Raw genomic sequence first — 17393 nt, forward strand, 5'->3', positions numbered from 1 at the left:
TACATTTAATTGAACTGGTAGGCTCACTTTATATTCTAAAAGGGCTTTAGGTCTTCTGTTTATCTAAGGCCTGCCCCTGATCACTCCCCTCCCCTCCCCCTTCTTATTTGCTGGTGAGGAGGCTTTTCATTTGGTTTGCTAATAGCAGACATCCCAACCTGCAAAAACGAATTTCAAGGAGGTGGCTCTCCGCGCTTCCCCCCCACACCAATTTTACACAACTAGAGGAAGATCACATGAAATGCAATCAGTATACAGAGGCTAACCTCTTTTGGGAAATATTAAAGGAACACTCTAACCACCATGATCACTTCAGTGATTTGAAGTGGACATGGTGGTAGGAGTCAATATGTGCAGTGTTTCTGCTTGAAACAAGTAGGGGGGCTGAGAGAGAGGGGGTGACTGACAGAGAGATGGGGGCTGAGAGAGAAGGGGGCTCAGAGAGGGGGGCAACTGACAGAGAGATGGGGGCTGGGAGAGATGGGGGGCTCAGAGAGAGGGGGGACTGACAGAGAGATGGGGGCTGAGATAGATGGGGGGCTTCATAGAGAGGGGGGACTGACAGAGAAAGGGGAGGCTGAGAGACAGAGAGGGGGGACTGACAGTGCCCGCCTCATCAGTGCCCATCAAATGCAGCTTATCAGTGCCCACCAAATGCAGCCTCATCAGTGCCAACCAAATGCAGCCTCATCAGTGCCCACTAAATGCAGCCTTATCAGTGCCCACCAAATTCAGCCTCATCAGTGCCCACTAAATGCAGTCTCATCAGTGCCCACCAAATGCAGCCTACCAGTGGCCATCAAATGCAGCCCTTCCAGTGCAGTGCCCACCAAATGCAGCCTACCAGTGCAGTGCCCACCAAATGCAGCCTATCAGTGCAGTGCCCACCAGTGCACTGCCCACCAAATGCAGCCTATCAGTGCACTGCCTATCAAATGCAGCCTACCAGTTCAGTGCCCACCAAATGCAGCCTATCAGTGCAGTGCTCACCAAATGCAGCCCACCAATGCAGGGCCCACCAAATTCAGCCCATCAGTGCAGTGCCCACCAAATTCAGCCTATTGGTACAGTGCCCACCAATGCAGAGCCCACCAAATGCAGCCCACCAATGCAGTGCCCACCAAATGCAACCTACCAGTGTAGTACTCACCAAATCCAGCCCACCAGTACAGTGCCCAGCAAATGCAGCCCATCAGTACCTGGATCACGATCTCCCACTGAGCTTGGATTTAAATTGTCCACCCAGGCCACTGTAAGAAAGCCCCGCCTCAGAGAATGACTCCTATTACACACGTCACACTGATTCAGTCACCCATTTGATCTGTCTATCACAAAAGCTGGTCTAGGAGGAGGGACATTCTTATAGTGCCAGCAAACAATTCAGACCCCCCGGTCCATGACACAGCAGGAGATCGCCACTGTGTTTGCCACACACCAGGAGGAGGGAGGGGATGACTCCACTTAAGCTTTGGCACCCTGGCACGGTGCACCCGCCCAGGACCAGGATTGTTCCTGCAGCCAGGATATTGTGTGGCACATGTGGGTGTCAAGGAGCCACAGCTGAAATGTGGGAGACTCCCGCACCCCATTGGAGACTTGGGATGTCTGTAATAGAAAGGTGGGGGGTGGGGGCGACAGAGCAGCTGGGTTTTAAGGAGCACTGTAAACAAATGACAAGAATACAGTACAAGCAGGCAGCTGAAATGTGCAGGAGGCAGTTTACTACCATTAAAATACAACCCCAGTACTAAAAAGTTTGGCTGCTACGTAAAATCTACATAAAAACAGAATGCATTGATTTGCAAATTTTATGAACCCATATTTTATTCACTAGAAAAGAGAAAACATATCAATTGTTTAAACTGAGAAAATGTACCATTTTAATAAAAAAATAATTAATTTTGAAATTGATGGCAGCAACACATCTCAGAAAAGTTGGGACAGGGCCATGTGTAGCACCCCCTCTTCTTTTAACAACACTCTGTAAATGTCTGGGAACTAAGGAACTGAAGAGACCAGTTGCTGGAGTTCTGGGTGAGGAATGTTGTCCCATTCTTGCTTGATTTAAGATTCTAACTGCTTTACAGTCCTCGATCGTCTATGTCCTATTTTTCATTTCAGTATGCACCTTGTGAAAGGTCTGGGCTGCAGGCGGGATGGTTAAGCAACTGGACTCTTCTGCTACGAAGAAATGCTGTTATAGATGCAGTATGCAGTTTAGCATTGTCCTGCTGAAATATGAAAGTCCTTCCCTGAAAAAGATGTTGTCTGGATAGGAGCATATTCTGCTCTAAAACCAGCATATATCTTTCAGCATTGATAGCAAGCTGCCTATTCCATATGCCTTAATGCACCTCTATATCATCAAAGATGTAGGCTTTTGAACTGAGCACTAATAATAAGCCACAAGGTCCCTTTATAGTAGATCAGTCCAGGTGCTTAACTGGTCTGCCTGCAGTTCAGATCTTTCACCAGTTGAAAAAATGTTGGTGCATATTGGAATGAAAAATAAGACAAAGCTGAACCAGGACTGTTAATCAGGTAGAATCTTAAAATGGAGCTCCACTCTAAAGTGAAACTTTCGCTCATCGGATCCCTCCCCCCCTCCGGTGCCACAATTGGCACCTTTCAGGGGGGAGGGAGTTGCAGATATACCTGTATAATACAGGTATCTGCCCCCACTTCGGGGCATAGTTAGCTGCAGAATATCCGCAGATACATCACTCCCCCCCCCCCCCCGTTGTGTTCTGGGAAACACAGTTCCCAGAACACAACGGGGACCAGTGAAGATGCACAGTGCACCTTTCGTAAGAGAGAGTTCTTGAACAAGGAAATTTGTAGTAGGATGATCTGTTATTATTTTAATACAAATGTAAAAATTTTGGAAATATTTCAAATTATCATGTTAAAGCTCATTGAGATTCTGTAAGTTTGATTTTAAGGTAGGGTGACCAGACATCCCCGGTTTCCGGGGACAGTCCCCGGATTGAGGACACTGTCCCTGGACCAAGTCTGTCCCCGGTTTTGTCCCTGGATTGGATTTGAACAGGGGCTGGGGCAATTTCAAAGACAGTCAGTGCACAGTTAAAAAAAAAAAACTGAATTACACCCCCCCCCCCCCGTCCCCCGTCCCCTCCTACTAGCTTAGGGGAGTGTATTTTTTTCCATTATCTGTGCCCCTTTTGGATGATCATGTGCTGGTTGGAGCGGAGGGAATATTTCTTCAGTTTCGGGTGCATGCCCATTCAGCTCTGCTCGCATGTTCTTCTGCCTTGGCTCAAGTCCCGGCCAGCCGCCTATCTGCTTATCTCCTTGCCTTCCCTGGCGGAGTGATTTTCTTCTGCTCCCCATCCAGTAGTAGCTGGGGCCTGGAGAGTAAGACTTGACAAGCTGTGAGGCAGGCGGAAGCGGCAATGGGCAGAGAGCACTGATTGCTGTCATTACTAGTAAAAAAAAAAATATGTCCCCGGATTTCATTTTAAAAATCTGGTCACCTTATGTTAAGGAATGTTAAGGAATGTATTTAACATATTTTGGAACTAGCGATAGTTGGTCAGTAACACAACATCCTTCTTTGCCTTGCATCTGCATTCTCTAAATTATGCAAATGACAGTTGGGAGGCAATTGCAGATCTGTGATAATGATGTTTGTGTGAAATTATCTAAAGAAAAGTCTAATTCTGAGTATTTTCTTTCCCTAATAGCTTGGTTCATACTTTGGAGCATCTGTGTGTGCTGTGGATCTCAATGGCGATGGACTTTCAGATTTACTGGTTGGAGCACCAATGCAAAGCACAGTTCGAGAAGAGGGGAGAGTTTATGTTTACATGAATGCTGGAGAAGTAAGTAACTTTGCCTTACTTGCAAAGTCCATAGGTTCCCACATTCCCACACTTCATATATTTAATTAATCTCGCTTTTTTTTTATAAACATCAACAAACAGGAGACAAGATGGGAAAAGTTCAGGCACTGAATGTCATGATATTTTGTTCCTGTGTATTTATTAGATTTTAGATCTGCTAAATATTTCCTGAATATTTCACACTGAAGGCACATTGTACAAAAACATGTTTCCTTTGTATTAATTTCCTTTGAACTTCCTTTGTTTTGGTCATACACGTCTAGAGAGCAGACATTTTCAGACCAAAGGGAACTAGAACTAAAGAAAGATCGTTATTTGATTGATGGTCAGTTATACATTAAAATACATTAATATGCATTAAGGAAAAAAGACGTTGGAAAATGCAATCAATCAGATTACAGATATTAGTTCCCAGTGCAAGTTAAAAAAATAAATCATTGTAAATGGTCAAAGCTTTTAAGCTCTACCGCTGTATTTTTTTTTTCTTGGGTAGTCCTTTAACTGAGTGTTCACATTTGCATTGTAACGCCCAGTTCATAAAAAATATCTTTTAGGTCTTCTAAGTACAACATGCACAGTGTGATGCAACTGGTTTGCACATTGCTTGGGGCGATCAAACCGTGTTAGTGATCAATAAAAAGAACACGCACTTTTAAACATGAGAAGCACTTATTACTGGCATGTTGGAAGATCTGTTTAATACCTACTGCTGATCTTTTCTTTAGAATGCTTCAACTGTGCAAACAAGACATTTATTTACCTAATACAGTCTGCATTTCATTATTTGACCCTACCTCCTAGACATCCTTTTATTGCTCGGATGGATATAAACAAAATCTCAATAATTTTTAGCTTTCTCTAGAGTATATTGGTATTAAGTTTCTAATTGACAAAATGGGGTTATCCAGTTTTCCATAACACTCAGGATGGCCCAATCTTTCCTAAGCATATTTACGGGTGGGATGGAACAAGAAATGTAAAAATTACACTCTACAGATATTGTAGAAAGCATGTTTGATTCACTAGCTGCAACGTACAGGTTGTTTTTAATGGCCATGAAGCTGCAATTGCTCCTGCACAGTTGGGCTGTCTTTGGACGTCCCAGCAGCCTTTGAATTTTGGTGTCCTTCAATGATCAAAAAAAATAGTTTTTGATACATACTGTAAAATCAATATCTGAGAAGTTCTTTGAGGGACGCAGGTCCCACCCCTCTTTGTCTATGATTGTACTCTTAGTACTGCTTTTCCACAAAACGGAGTCATGGTGGGAAGGGGTTACAGTGAGCTGACCACAAGGTTTTTGTTCATCGTCCAAATCCTTCTGTAGGCAGCAGTATAACCCAACAGTTCCTGTGCCCCTCAATGAGCTCAGAAAAAATGAGATTTGGAAGTACAGAAGTCCCATTTTTTTCTGAATAGAGCACTGTATAGTCAATATAAACTACTGGTAGGTTAAACTGAAAAATGCCTTGAGGACATCCTTCACCATGCCTCTACCACCCTGTAAAATGCAGAACATGGAAAAATCTGGACACTTTATGTAAAAATTTAGCCACCTGATCCAGCTCCAGACCAGTATTTAATGTAATTGATTAAATACAGCATAATCTGACCAATTCAGGTTTTAATACCATATTTACTGTTAGATTATGTTTAGCCTGGGAATACCTAATCTTACCAGTGAATGGATTGTGTATGAATTAGGACATTGGTCTAATGTATTACTTACTATTAAAACCCTTATAATCCTATGTACAAAGTTCTTATAAACAAACAAAACAGATATAGCATGAAATACACCAAATCAGTTTTTCTTTTATCTTTATAGGTACAATATCTGTTTATACAGTTTCTAGATGGACATACTGTTATAGTTAAAGTTGTATTAAAGTATTTTTTTTTCTTAAACCAGATAAAAATAACAAAACTAACATATACTTGATGTATTTAATTTCCTCTTCAGAACTTTTTTTTCAGTTGTCCCCTGGCCACACTGCTTGATGCCCATTCTTTCTGTGCCCTCTATGATGTTGGGGTGAGTCTTGATTATGTGCACACTCCCACTCTCTACTCCCAGTCTACATGCAGGTGCTCAGAGTTCCACAAACATAGCCCATTATGGAGGAGGAGGCGAGGCATGGCTTTTCCTCTCTGTTTCCATCTCCTGCTGGCTGTATGCTCTGAGCGACTGTATGTAGACTCAGTGGAGTCAATTTACTAAATCTGGAGAGTGCAAAATCTGGTGCAGCTCTGCAGCAGAAGTCAATCCCCTTCTAATTTCAGCTTGTTCAATTAAACTTTGACAAAAAAGCTGTTGGGTTTCTTTGCAGAGCGGCACCAGATTTTGCTTTCTCCTGTTTTGGTAAATCAACCCCCGTGCACAGATCAGGAGAACAATGCTAATGGAGACTCAGAGGGGCATCAAGCAGGCCATGGGACGATAGGAAAAACAAACAAACATCAAACGCATGTGAATTTCACTATTTTTATCTGATATAGGAAAAACTGTTTTTTTACTCCAGTGCCACTTTAAAGTGGATAAAAAGGTGGACGTTTTTTTTTTATTTTTATCGTAATGCATAGGTTTCCCCCCAACCCTCCATACTTACCTGAGCCCATTCTCGGTCCAGTACTGTGCCCAAAAGCAGCGTCTCTCCCCATTTTTTTCACCTCACATGACAGAGAGGCAACAGCGAGAGCCATCAACTGCTGCTGCTGTCAATTCAGGAGCATTGCCAGGAGTACTGCTGGGGGACTTAAGAGGAGGAGGATTGGGGCTGCTCGTGCAAAAGTTTTCTCATATATCTTTTTATTGAAATCTTTTTATACAATACAAAAAGACAAAAAGAAATAGCACACAAGGCTGGTTATTCTAGACAATAAGTAGACAATATTATTCATTAACTAACGATGCTTTGTTATCAATTCATGACCTGCAGGATTACATTAAGGCTGTCCGTACATTATGCAAATTTCTTTCCTTCAACCTTGGGAAAATTGTTATGCCCCGTACACACGATCGGACTTTCCAAAAACAAAACTGTGGATTTTTGTCTGAAGGTTGTTGGCTCAAACTTGTCTTGCATACACACGGTCACACAAATGTAGGTCAACAATTACGAAAGTGAGAGCGCGGTGATGTACAACGCGTAGGATGAGTCGATAAAAAGGAAGTTCAATAGTCATGTGATATCTCCATTCCGAACGCTAGTTTTACAAGACTGATCGCTTCCGGCTCATACTTGATTCCGAACTTTTGTGCGGACTTTCCAATAACAAAGTTTTGTTGGTGGAAAAGTTGAAAACCTGCTATCAAACGTGGGCGGAAAATCCGACAACAAATGTCCAATGGAGTATACACACGGTCTGACTTTCCGACAACAAGCTCACATCGAACATTTCCCGTCGGAAAATCCAACCGCGTGTACGCAGCATTAGATTTCTCAATCAACACAGTTAAGCCCCATACACACTATCAGATTTTCTGCAGATTTTTTCCTTCAGATTTACCAAAACCATATAATATGAGGTCAAACCTTAGGAGTTTCAATTTGTATGCAATCAGGCAGGCCCTTGCACTACATGGTCTTGGTAAATCTGAAGACAAAAATCAGCAGAAAATCTGATAGTGTGTATGGGACTTTACAGTTGATGGGGGAATCCCTCCCGCTGTGCTATTGTGTTCTGACAGCGTGAGCTTTCCCCGCCGTCAGAATATTATTATTATTATTATACAGGTTTTATATAGCACCAACACTTTGCGCAGCGCTTAACAAACTAAAGGCAGACATTACAGTTACATTAAAAACAGGGGTGAACAGAGGCGCTAGATATGGTGATAACATAAAATTATTTAGCAACTGGAATATATGTTTATTAAATATATGATTTATACTTCACTCAGTCTGGCGCCCCTCTGTTCCCATTTCATTACAGTTACATTACAATTTGGTGCAAGAGGATACAGAGGGCCCTGCTCATTAGATCTTATAATCTAAAAAGGAAGGGTCAATTGATACAAAAGGTAATAGCTGTGGGGGATGAGCTGATGGAGGAATTAAAACAGTGCTAGTTAGAAACAGTATAGGCTTCTTTAACTACTTTCAGACCAGACCATTTTGCAGGCCAATGACCAGACCACTTTTTGCGATTTGGCACTGCGTCGATTTAACTGACAATTGTGCAGTCGTGCGACGTGGCTCCCAAACAAAATTGACGTCCTTTTTTTTCCACAAATAGAGCTTTCTTTTGGTGGTATTTGATCACCCCTGCGGTTTTTATTTTTTGCGCTATAAACAAAAAAAGAGAAACAATTTTGAAAAAAACGCATTATTTTTTACTTTTTGCTATAATAAATATCCCCAAAAAAAAAATTCTTCTACATATTTTTGGTAAAACAAATCACAATAAGCGATTATTGATTGGTTTGCGCAACATTTATAGCGTTTACAAAATAGGGGATAGTTTTATGGCATTTTTATTAATATTTTTTTTTTACTAGTAATGGCGGTGATCAGCGATTCTTATTGTCACTGCAACATTATGGTGGACATATCGGACATTTTGACACATTTTTGAGGCCATTGTCATTTATACAGCAATCAGTGCTATACAAATGCACTGATTCCTGTGTAAATGACACTGGCAGTGAAGGGGTTAACCAGGGGGTGGCAGTGTAGGGGTTAAGTGTGTCCTAGGGGTGTGTTACTAACTGTGGGGGACTGGGCTGTGTGCTAATGAACGCTGATCTCTGCTCCAATCACAGGAAGCAGAGATCAGTGTCACTTGTTGCTAGGCAGAACGGGGAGATGCTGTTTACAATGGCATCTCCCCGTTCTCCTTCCCCGTGAGATGATCGCAGGTATCCCTGTGGCGATCAAGTCCGCGGGACCCGCGACTGGACTCACGGGGGTCCCAACCAGCACGCACGCCTCCGGCGGCGTGTACACGATGGCAGGGCGGCAAATTCAACTGGACGTACCTGTATGCCAGTTTGCATGCCCTTGCCATTCTGCGGACGTACATCGTCATGCGCCGGTCGGGAACTGGTTAAAGTGAAGGGTTTTCTGGGATCGTCTAAAGATGGATAGATTAGGGGACAGTCGGACAGATTGGGGTAGGGAGTTCCAAAGGATGGGAGAAGTTCTGGAGAAATCCTGGAGGCGAGCATAGGAGGTTGTGACACTGATCACTGTTGTCGGCTATATATAAACCTAAAAAGGCAAATTTTACTGAAGTCAATCAATAGATCGACTTCAGTGCAACCAGCCTGACCATAGATCCTGCTGAAGCGGCCGAGCTTCGATCCATCAATGGCTGGCTTAAGTATAAGTAGGCACACCACAACACTGCACCTTCCATGCACTTTTAATTGTTTTTCACCTAAGTATGATTATAGCAGGATCATTATCAAGTGTTAATTTGGGTTGACAATCTACTTCTCTCAATAGCAACATCTATTTCCCAACAGATAAAGTGCTAACATTAGGTGATAATGATATATTACGCCTCTCATTCACAGGAGTTCTTTACTTCGATCATCACCGTTCACCTCAGTTTTTTGAAGAATAATTATAATTCTCAAATGTTTATTCAATCATCTGTTCTTGAATAGCAGGCAAAGTATGACTCCAGTAAGGACATCTCAATTATATTAGCAAATTGCAAGGCTATGTATACAAAGAGCTGAAGCAGGGAAATTCCTTTGGATCAAGACAATTTCAATATGTGCATACTTTTATCATGACATTTTATTTTATGGTAAAATTTCTTTCAGAAAGAAATCGTAGCATTGATTTTTGTGAGTGAATGGAGGGCATCTAGTAATGCCCTGTCATGTTGGAAATATAACCATGCCCTGGATTATATGTGAATTTTGCATATTGTCTACTATGGCACTGGGATGATTGCTGCTGGGCCCCAACCAGCCTCATGATCCACTGGCTTGAGGCAGATCATCCAAGTGGTCTTGCCCTTTAGAACAAACTGGTTGCCATGGATCCTATATACATATGGAAACAGATGATTTTAGGACCTTTATGGAAATTTTAAATTATTAGTCCCCTTTTCGCACAGGCTGTCGGATCAAGTGTGCCTGTCAGTTTTTCTGGCGGACTCTCCGGTGTCTTCTGACACCTGCTGTCATCTGATCCAATCCTGTCCACCAAAAACAGACGGATGGTGGTCATATTCCCCATCCTTTAAGGGGAACAGATGGCATCGGATGGAAATGGACAGGTGGTCTATTTCCATCTGATTGCCCCATAGAGGAGAGCAGGACTGTGTCCGTGTCTGCTCTGCATAGTGTAGGGGACATGGACCTGTCATCCGCCAGCTCAGTGGGAGAGATCCCCCTGATGAGCAAGCGGATTCTACTTACTGGAGGCACCCGTGTGAAAGGGGCCTTAGGTTTGTAGGATTCGAAGTGAGATTCGTAGGTAAACTGTAAATAAAGTAAGGGCTGATTCTTTCTCTCCCAGTGGGAAGTAAAGTACCCTCCCCCTTTTTTACTCCCCCCCCTTTTTATAATTTTTTCCTGTTATGTATGTTGTTCTAAATAACATTACTTTGAATTAAATTGGGTTAAGAAGTATTGTAGTAATGTGGGTTTGTGCATATTATTAGTGGAAGGAGTATATAGAGATAAAAGGTCAACCCCAACAGGTCTACCCGCTACAGGCTGCCTGCAGAAAACTTCAGGAAGGGGAAGATACAAGACCAGCCACCCTGCAGAAGGAGAGAGAGCAGCGTTGACTGGTCTTAGTACAGGAAGGAGGCAAATTGTCACACTGGATTACTGCACAAATCAGGAAGAAATATACAAAGCACACCAAAATTCAAGCAAGCACACACAGGCCTCTTTTATTTAGACACATATTTGCTTATCCTGGAGTTCAGCTTTAAGGTATAAGTCATAGGCGTGTGCACAGAGTGTGCTGGGTGTGCCTGGGCACACCCTAATCACCTTGTGTGCATTAGCATTATCACTCTGGGTGCAGGCAGGGAGATGGGAAAAATATTTCATTGCCCCGAGAGGGAGATAAATGTGTTGGGGTCATATATATGTAGACCAGTGATTCTCAACCAGGGTTCTGTGGAACCCTAGGGTTCCTCCAGAGGTTTCTAGGGGTTCCTTCAGCAATGGGCAATCTCTGCCTCTCAGATAAGTTCCCACTGACACCATTGATCTTTTTAGCTAACTGTAAGGAGGTATTTCTTCCCAATGACCACAAGTGTAAGGACCATTCTTCCCACTGACCATCACACTAATGTATCATGAGTTGTAGATTTCTAATTTTTAGCAGGGTTCCTCAAGACTGGAGAACTATTTCAAGGGTTCCTCTGTGTTGAAAAGGTTGAGAAAGGCTGAAGTTGATACACACACACATGCATGTGCTTTGGGGTGCACACCTTAATGCAATAAGCTTCCGACACCTACGGTGTAGGTGATAAATGTACTGACCTGTGTGATCAAACCTTTAATAAACTGAAAGCACCAAATTCTATTGCAGAAAACAGCATGGGGTGTTTTTGTGAACTGAGGCCAATGTCTTCAGTGCTAGGAATTCTAATTGATGGCTCATGACTCAGTCGAGATTGCAAACTAGAAACAGACAGTCCCTCCCTACATAGTTGAAGTTACATTGAAGAGATCATATATCCACAGAACACTGAGAAATAGGGATTCCCCAAGAGGTTACGGATTCTGCTTTTCACCGTTTCCTGTATGGAATCACATGGGATGGACAGAGCAAAGGCTTACTACACTAAGTCATATGTTAACCCATTTCACACAAAAAGTCAGCAAGTATTGATTCTTGCTCGTAAACCAATTGGGAGCCTTTCTATCAGCTGTCTGGAGGAGTTGGCATTTTGAGCCTAATCACACTTGTATTGATGAAGTGCTTGCTCTTTTTTGGATTTTTTTTACTCAATCTATTTTTATTAAACTTTCCATAACAATAAGATACAGAAAATACAAAATGAGAGAAAACAAAAAGCGAATCAAGTAAAATACATTTAAAAACCAATTAGCACATTGGAACGGCTTGTCATGCGATTGTCACCCTATTGCCAGCAATGGCCATGTTCAAATCCATGCAACGCCGACTTTGCGGTGCCACATCGATTTGAAAAAGTAGTTCCTGCACTACTTTTGGCGATTTCGGGTATGACTTGCATAGACATCTGTGCATGAAGCTGCACAGATGTCTTCATTATTACAACTAAAGTCGCACTGACGTGAGGTTTTCAAATTGTGAGATTTCAGATGAAGTTGCGCAATTTTTCAAAGCCAAACTCAATGTGAACGAGGGGTTAAGTGATAATAAATCCAAAACCAAAATATGGAATATATTGCAGCTTACCAATCATCAGATGTGGTGGCTGCATTTGTTTTCTTTTTTACGTTTTTCGAAACTCTGTTTTCACCTGGTGATGTGGCTAGTAACACACCTTCTGTATTAAGCCCCATACACACTATCAGATTTTCCGCTGATTTTTTCCTTCAGATTTACCAAAACCTTATAATATGAGGTCAAACCTTAGGAGTTTCAATGTGTATGCAATCAGGCAGGCCCTTGCACTACATGGTTTTGGTAAATCTGAAGAAAAAAATCAGCAGAGAATCAGGGAGCACAGGGGGCACAGCAAACATCAGCATTGCCAGCCTTGGGGGGGAGGGTAATGTTAAATGTAACTAACTAATTGTTAAATACACTAACAAATTAAAGCCAAACTTCAGCTAAGACTTTATAATCATTTATAACAAACAATGTTTTACATTTTAGGATAAAGGTTTTACATAAATAAATAAAAGCTGAAAATTGTATGCACCCCTGCAAGTATTAAAGAGGTTGTAGATGTCAGATGTGAAATTTGAACAAAGCATATCCCTCTATAGTGTGTACTTATCTAAATCCAGAGCACTAAGTGTCATTTTTCTCTGCTGCCTTGATCCTCTGCTGTCAGCATGAGCCCCCTCTGACAAATTTTCCAGACACCAAGAGAAAAAAAGTGACAGAGGAGGGAGCACACAGCCTATGATTGACAACCCAGCTCTGTTTGCGCGTGCGATGTGAAGGGGGTGTGTCTCTTCCCTCCAATCAGCTTCCAGTTCTCTTCACTGAGCTCTGCTGATTGTAATTTCAGATCCCTGCCCCCTGCTTTCTAGAAGCTCAGACAAGGTGTATGTATTCTGCAAACAAAAAACAGGTACAACCTATGTAGGGAGATTTTTGTTTTTTTTTTACAAACCAGAATGTTCCTTTATTGCAATCAATTAAGACACAGTACAGTAAGTAGACCAACATGGACCAAATCCAAAACATAGTAAGTATACATTAGGCAAGCAGTACATGTAAGTGTATAACATTTCAACGGGTGACAAGTTATATTGCTAGCGCCGGCGTGGCTAACCCACGCCACCCACCAACATCCATTATTCCACCACCAACAATTGACTAAGGCCGCGTACACACGCGGGGACTGTTCGCCCAACTTTGTCCGCTGAACAGTGTTTCGGCAAACAGTCCGCTCGTGTGTGGGCTTTCAGCGGACAGTTTCAGCGAACAGTCCGCTGAACAAGGTTTTTCGGAAATTCCGAAAAACTGTCCGCTGAAACAAAGTTTCAGCGAACAGTCCCCTCGTGTGTAGGCTTGTTCGTCAAACTAAGTTCCGCGCATGCTCAGAAAAGATTTACATGCCGAAAGTTATAATGCAGTGTATAGGACGTCGTATTTTTCGTCCCGTCGTACGTGCCGTTCACGTCATCGCGCACGGTTTCAGCAAACTGTTCGTCCGTCGTGTGTGGCCATGTCCGTCCATGCTAATTTTGAGCGGACTGTTTGCCGAAACTGTTTGACGGACAAAGTTGGGCGAACAGTCCCCGCGTGTGTACGCGGCCTAAGACTTGAAAAAAAAAACATAGGAGGTACAAAAGGTATCCAGGGGTCCCATTTCCCCCCCATGAACCCCACCCATTAGGCCGTCCATGCCCTCCAGACCTTGCTGAATTTCTGGGGGCAATTCCTATTCATATAGGTAAGTTTGTACAACGGGAGCACAGTAGTAATCGACTTTTCCCACATTCCAATCGTAGGGGGGGAGGAAGCATTCCACCTCAGTATAATTTCCCTTTTGGCATAAAACAGAAGATAGGTCAGCAACAGTTTAGTATATCTAGGTCTTTGGTCATCATCCTGGATCCCCAATAAGGCTAGCTCCAGCGACAGGGGGAGCTCCAACTGGAGACGCCCATTAATAGTGTCAAATACTTGAGTCCAGTAATCAGCAATCTTAGGACAGCCCCAGAACATATGCAGATACGTGCCTATAGACTGTCTACATCTGGAGCAGTCCCTCGACCACTGGGGGTAAACCTGATGGAGCCTCTGAGGAGTATAATATACCCTATGCAAAAATTTAACCTGGATCAACCTTTCCCTGGAGGATATAAGGGTAGCTGCACTATCTGCCAGACATTCCTCCCAATCCGATCTGTCCAGCCCAGGTAAATCTGCCTTCCATAAATCCCATAATTTGTGTACCTTAGCGGAGTCCGTCCGCAATAGGTTCAGGTATAATGCAGACAAGGGCTTATCCAGTCACTCCTGCACTAACAGCTCCTCAATCGGGTCCATGCGCAACCTAATCGGATACGGGAATTGGGCCCTGACAGCATGTCGCAGCTGGAAGTATCGGAAAGCCATCCATTCCGGTAAGTGGTATTTGTCCTGTAGGGCCGCGTATGAGAGCAAGACTTCGGCAACAAATATATTCCCCACGGTCTCGATCCCATACCTGGCCCATACCTGTGGGTCCGGCACCATTTTCATATGAGGGAGGCTAGGGTTACCCCAGAGCGGGCAATGTGGAGACCAGTCCTGTGGGACAACCATCCCCCGCCTGGCCACCACCCATGCCCTAAGGGTAGTTTTGATAGGTGCCGGGAGCCCACTGCCTGCCCGTCGCCCCCTATACACCAAGCTGCCCAGCTCTCGACGCGACCCCACGACCTCCGCCTCCAAGCATAACACCGCATTCCCCTTAGGGAGGGCAAGCCACCACTGAGCCGTCACCAAAACCGCTGCCCAAAAATACGCTCGATAGTCTGGTAGTGCCAACCCCCCACAGCGAATAGGAAGCATCAGGGTGGACCTGGCCAACCGGGGCATCCCCCCTTTCCAAATAAAGGAGCCCACGCATTTGTCGATCTCCGCGAAGAAGGAATTGGGTATCCAGATAGGGCTGTGGCGAAAAACATATAAAAACTTGAGGAGGAAAATCATCTTCAGAAAATTTATACGACCCATCAGATTCAGGGGGAGGGAGGCCCATGCGGTGCACCTGGTCCGAAGCTGAGCCAAAACTGGCTGCAGATTCAGCTCCCCAAAGCTTGCCAACTCCCTCCCAACCTGGATACCCAAGTACCGGAACTGGTCGACCCAACGAAGAGGGATGTCAAAACCACTGTCCCTGGCCTGCAGGTCAAGCGGGAATATGTTGGATTTTGACCAGTTGATCCGTATGCCCGGAAACCTTCCAAAAGTATAAAAAATCTCCAGGGCCGCCGACAGGGAGTCATCCGCGTCCTGGAGATACAGCAGGGCATCATCTGCGTACAACTAAATCTTTTCCTCCAACGCTCCCACCCGCAGTCCCCGCACCCTCTCCGAGGCCCGAATCATACCTGCCAAGGGCTCGATTGCAACCGCAAATAGGGCCAGGGAGAGGGGGCAGCCCTGCCTTGTGCCCCTCTGTAATGGGAAGGACGCCGACAGTCTATCATTGGTCCGTACGCGAGCGCGAGGCTCCCGATAGAGTATCCTTACCCACCGAAGGAACCTAGGCCCAAACCCAAAGCGGCCCAGGATCTCCCATAGGAAGACCCACTCCACCGAGTCAAACGCCTTTTCGGCGCCAAGTGAGGCGATGACCCGTTTCCCGCTGTTACTGTGCGCCGTGGACATATTAAGAAAAAGGTGTCGGAGGTTGATGTCGGTCCCCTTCCCAGGCATAAACCCAGTTTGATCTGAGTGGACCACCTCCTCCAGAACCGTAGACAACCTGTTAGCCAGGATTTTTGCCAACACCTTGACATCCACGTTCAAGAGTGAGATTGGACGGTAGGAGGAGCAGTCCTCGGGATCCTTGCCTGGTTTGGGGACCAACACCACCACCGCCTCATACATACAGTACAGACCAAAAGTTTGGACACACCTTCTCATTCAAAGAGTTTTCTTTATTTTCATGACTATGAAAATTGTAGATTCACACTGAAGGCATCAAAACTATGAATTAACACATGTCCAATTATATACTGAACAAAAAAGTGTGAAACAACTGAAAATATGTCTTATATTCTAAGTTCTTCAAAGTAGCCACCCTTTGCTTTGATTACTGCTCTGCACACTCTTGGCATTCTGTTGATGAGCTTCAAGAGGTAGTCACCCGAAATGGTTTTCACTTCACAGGTATGCCCTGTCAGGTTTAATAAGTGGGATTTCAAGCCTTATAAATGGGGTTGGGACCATCAGTTGTGTTGTGCAGGAGGTGGATACAGTACACAGCTGATAGTCCTACTGAATAGACTGTTAGAATTTGTATTATGGCAAGAAAAAAGCAGCTAAGTAAAGAAAAACTAGTGGCCATCATTACTTTAAGAAATGAAGGTCAGTCAGTCTGAACAATTGGGAAAACTTTGAAAGTGTCCCCAAGTGCAGTGGCAAAAAACCATCAAGCACTACAAAGAAACTGGCTCACATGAGGACCGCCCCAGGAAAGGAAGACCAAGAGTCACCTCTGCTGCAGACGATAAGTTCATCCGAGTCACCAGCCTCAGAAATCGCAGGTTAACAGCAGCTCAGATTAGAGAACAGGTCAATGCCACACAGAGTTCTAGCAGCAGACACATCTCTAGAACAACTGTTAAGAGGAGATTGTGTGAATCAAGCCTTCATAGTAAAATAACTGCTAGGAAACCACTGCTGAGGACAGGCAACAAGCAGAAGAGACTTGTTTGGGCTAAAGAACACAAGGAATGGACATTAGACCAGTGGAAATCTGTGCTTTGGTCTGATGAGTACAAGTTTGAGATCTTTGGTTCCAACCACCGTGTCTTTGTGCGACGCAGAAGAGGTGAACGGATGGACTCTACATGCCCGGTTCCCACCGTGAAGCATGGAGGAGGTGTGATGTGTTAGGGTGCTTTGCTGGTGACACTGTTAGGGATTTATTCAAAATTGAAGGCATACTGAACCAGCATGGCTACCACAGCATCTTGCAGCGGCATGCTATTCCATCCGTTTAGTTGGACCATCATTTATTTTTCAACAGGACAATGAGCCCAAACACACCTCCAGGCTGTGTAAGGGCTATTTGACCAAGAAGGAGAGTGATGGGGTGCTGCGCCAAAGGACCTGGCCTCCACAGTCACCGGACCTGAACCCAATCGAGATGGTTTGGGGTGTGCTGGACAGCAGAGTGAAGGCAAAAGGGCCAACAAGTGCTAAGCATCTCTGGGAACTCCTT

General features: G+C 44.1%; 1 protein-coding gene across 1 annotated transcript in view; it reads left to right on the forward strand.

The window, feature by feature from the left end:
* Positions 1 to 17393, forward strand: part of ITGA4 (integrin subunit alpha 4) — a 222425-nt gene that overhangs the window by 97577 nt on the left and 107455 nt on the right. The window contains exon 9 of the mRNA XM_077448120.1: positions 3705 to 3842. Within this exon, the coding sequence (XP_077304246.1) occupies positions 3705 to 3842 (138 nt within the window). The remainder of the gene's footprint in view (positions 1 to 3704; positions 3843 to 17393) is intronic.

Source organism: Lithobates pipiens, unplaced genomic scaffold, assembly GCF_037356315.1.
Source record: "Lithobates pipiens isolate NorthernLeopardFrog02 unplaced genomic scaffold, aLitPip1_a1.2 Scaffold_22, whole genome shotgun sequence".
NCBI lineage: Eukaryota > Metazoa > Chordata > Amphibia > Anura > Ranidae > Lithobates > Lithobates pipiens.